At 46.9% G+C, this 3,048-nt stretch overlaps 1 protein-coding gene across 1 annotated transcript; it reads left to right on the forward strand.

The window, feature by feature from the left end:
• The first annotated feature begins 292 nt into the window (after positions 1 to 292).
• On the forward strand, positions 293 to 736 carry LOC122473904 (60S ribosomal protein L37a-like). The gene has a single exon (XM_043564746.1). The coding sequence runs from the start codon at positions 356 to 358 to the stop codon at positions 629 to 631; it is 276 nt and encodes a 91-aa protein (XP_043420681.1). The 5' UTR covers positions 293 to 355; the 3' UTR covers positions 632 to 736.
• The last annotated feature ends 2,312 nt before the right edge of the window (positions 737 to 3,048 follow it).

Genomic DNA, 3,048 nt, shown 5'->3' on the forward strand with positions numbered 1-3,048 from the left:
CTGCCTTCTTCTTTCCATCTCTTGGAGTCTTATTATTTAAACAAATAAACAAACAAACAAACAAACAAACAATGTGTGTGTGTGTGTGTGTGTGTGTGTGAAATATCCTGGGGGCTCCTGGGTGGCTCAAGCAGTTAATCATCTGACTCTTGATATTGGCTCAGGTCATGATCTCATGGTTCTTGGGATGAACCCCAGCATGGGGCTCTGTGCTGACAGTGCAGAGACTGCTTGGGATTCTCTCTCTCCCTATCTCTCTGTCCCTCCTCCACTTGCTCATGCATGCTCTCTCACGCTCTCTCTCTCACACAAACTAAATAAATAAACATGAACATTTTTTTTTCCATAGGGCGACATGGCTAAACGCACCAAGAAGGTCAGAACTGTCGGTAAATACTGGACGCATTATGGTGCCTCCCTCAGGAAAATGGTGAAGAAGACTGAAATAAGCCAGCACGCCAAGTACACTTGCTCCTTCTGTGGCAAAACCAAGATGAAAAGACAAGCTGTGGGGATCTGGCATTGCGGTTCCTGCATGAAAACCATAGCGGGTGGTGTCTCTTCCCACAACACCACTTCTGTCACAGTACAGTTAGCCATCAGAGGACTGGAGGAGTTGAAAGACCAGTAGAAGCGCCACCATTTGAAACATTGCTAGCCTATGATAAATGGGTTAATTTATACAAAATTTTTTTCATAAAACAAAATAAATAAAAAATATATCCTGTTCAGGGATTTCAACTGTACGTAAGTGAGAAAAATAGGGAAAAGCATGTCTACTCCATCTTCCCAGAAGTGGAAGCCCTGCCTAGCGCTTTTTAAAAGTGCACATCCGACCATGTGAGTCACTGGTTAAATTCTTTCAATGGCTTCCCATCACTAAGGATAAGGACCAAAACCCTTTGCACAGGTCTACTGAACAATCCTGTATGACCTGGCCCCTATCAGTGGTAAATGTTTAATAACCAAATTGGGGAGTAGGAAACCCTGATATGCAGCATTTGCCCATTTCCATGGTGTAAATACTACTATTGTGGCCAATTTCAAGCTACTAACGTGAAATTGCTAAATACAGAATTGGGAAGATGTGAACAATGGACTCTTGCACATTACAGACCCATGTGTATCACTCTCTTCGTCACCATGTCACCGTCTCTATGGCACTGTTAGTCCCTTCCCCTAATTTAAACCATCCAACAACTTCCCAGAACATCTGCAAATAAGATCCCTACCTGTGATCTGGCCTCTCTCTCTGCCCGTCTGTCTGACATCTCTTACCACACTCTCCTTGCTTGAGAAGCTTCAAATTTGTTCTCTCAATACATGCTGACCCTACCCACACTGTATTGTTACCAATAAACAAAACAACAACAACAAATCCCCTCTCTTGGTGAGGACACACAACAATAAATCCAATGAGTTAGTAAATGTACCTTTTTTTTTTTTTTATGAGGAACACATATTAAATGAATGGATAACAGATCATGCAGGATCTTTTAGGCCCTTGTAAGGACTTCAGCTGAAATGTCACTCCTCATAGAGGCCTTACTAATCACCCAATTTAATGTTGTCTCCGTTTCCCCTCAATTTCATGACCTTGTTTTGTCTCCTTAATAGCACTTCCTGGGTTGTTGTTGTTGTTTTTTAATGTATTTACCTGTGTATTATTTTCCTACTAGAAATTTGTTTGACTCCTTCATCACCATGTCTCTCCTATTTATAAAAGAACCTTGTACATACTCAATGAATTCGTTTAATGAAGGATAAATATGCCCTCAATACCTTAATTTACTATGGGTTTATCATATTCCGCAGGGGCCTTTGAGAACACAACAAATTAGATGATAGAAATCTCAACATGGAATTATCACTCTAACAAAACTTGGGCTAAGAAAAACTTTGTAGGGTTCCTATAATGTTTTAAGGTCTCACACAATTTTTCTCTTTCCGAGTCTAGCTAAAGCTATGGTTTTCACGGATTTGTTGTTCCTGTTTATGACTAAGACAAGGAAACAAATCACAGTCCTTCCGGTTTGGCAATGCAGTCAACACATTTTATTACCTTCCAATTTTCTTTTAAGAGAAAATGTGAGATTTCAAATAAGCCAATACAAGATTTAAGAGGGATCTAGCGGAGTCGTACCTCTGCATCGTTAGAGATTCTAAAAGGAGGGGCTGGGTCTAGAAATGGGAAGGTGACGTAAAGTACAGGTGCTTTGGCTATAAAGGAAGGTCCCGTAAGAATAAATGGTCAAATGCCACACACACACACACACACACACACACACACACACACTTCAAGACGTACAGCGACTGCAGTTGTGACTACAGAGCAAGAAGCCGAAAGAGGACCGAAAACAGGGAGAAAAGTCCCCATTGTTAGATGACCAACTGAGGAATGGGAGAGATGTGTTCAAGTGTGTGAAGTTGAAACCGTGTACTTGAACCAAAGGCCATTCTAGCACGGACTGGCGTTTCGGGCAGGCTGGAGATGGCATCTCCCAGGCTCCTAAGCCTCCTCCGCCTTTTTCGGGTGGGCAGGTTAAGGCAGGACTGGAGAATGCCTGCACAGTGGGGCCCTGGACAGGTCATTCGGGGAGATCCCGTCTCCCCGTCGAAGCCTGAGCATTTCCCGAACTGGAATCAGGAACCAAACGGTGCCTGGGCCCGGCTCTCCCAGGGAGGCTGCACGTCGGGCCTGGCTCGGAAGTGGGTCGGGACCTGCGACACCACGGGGTCCCGGTTTCGGCAGCAGAAGGCGGGGCGCCCACCCTCGACCCTTCCCCGGCGGAACGCTGCGGAACACCAGCCAGCACTGGAGCGCTGCGGCGGCGGCGGCGGGGAAGCCGGGGCGGGGCCGGGGCGGCAGGTCGCGGCCGAAGCGGAGGAAGCGGCCGCCGCCCCAGCTGAGGGAGTGAGGCCGGGGGCTTCCCGCGGGAAGACGACGAGAGGTAGTCTCTCGAGCGCTTCTAGCCCTCTCGAGCACGTCGGCTCGACCCCGCCCGGCCCCGCCCCAGCCACCGCCTCTTCCACAGCCGACGCAGGGGC

The sequence above is a fragment of the Prionailurus bengalensis genome, chromosome B4 (genome assembly GCF_016509475.1).
Source record: "Prionailurus bengalensis isolate Pbe53 chromosome B4, Fcat_Pben_1.1_paternal_pri, whole genome shotgun sequence".
Taxonomy (NCBI): domain Eukaryota; kingdom Metazoa; phylum Chordata; class Mammalia; order Carnivora; family Felidae; genus Prionailurus; species Prionailurus bengalensis.

Coding starts and splice junctions, on each gene's coding strand:
- LOC122473904 (XM_043564746.1), top strand. CDS start 356: ATGGCTAAACGCACCAAGAAGGTCAGAACTGTCGGTAAATACTGGACG.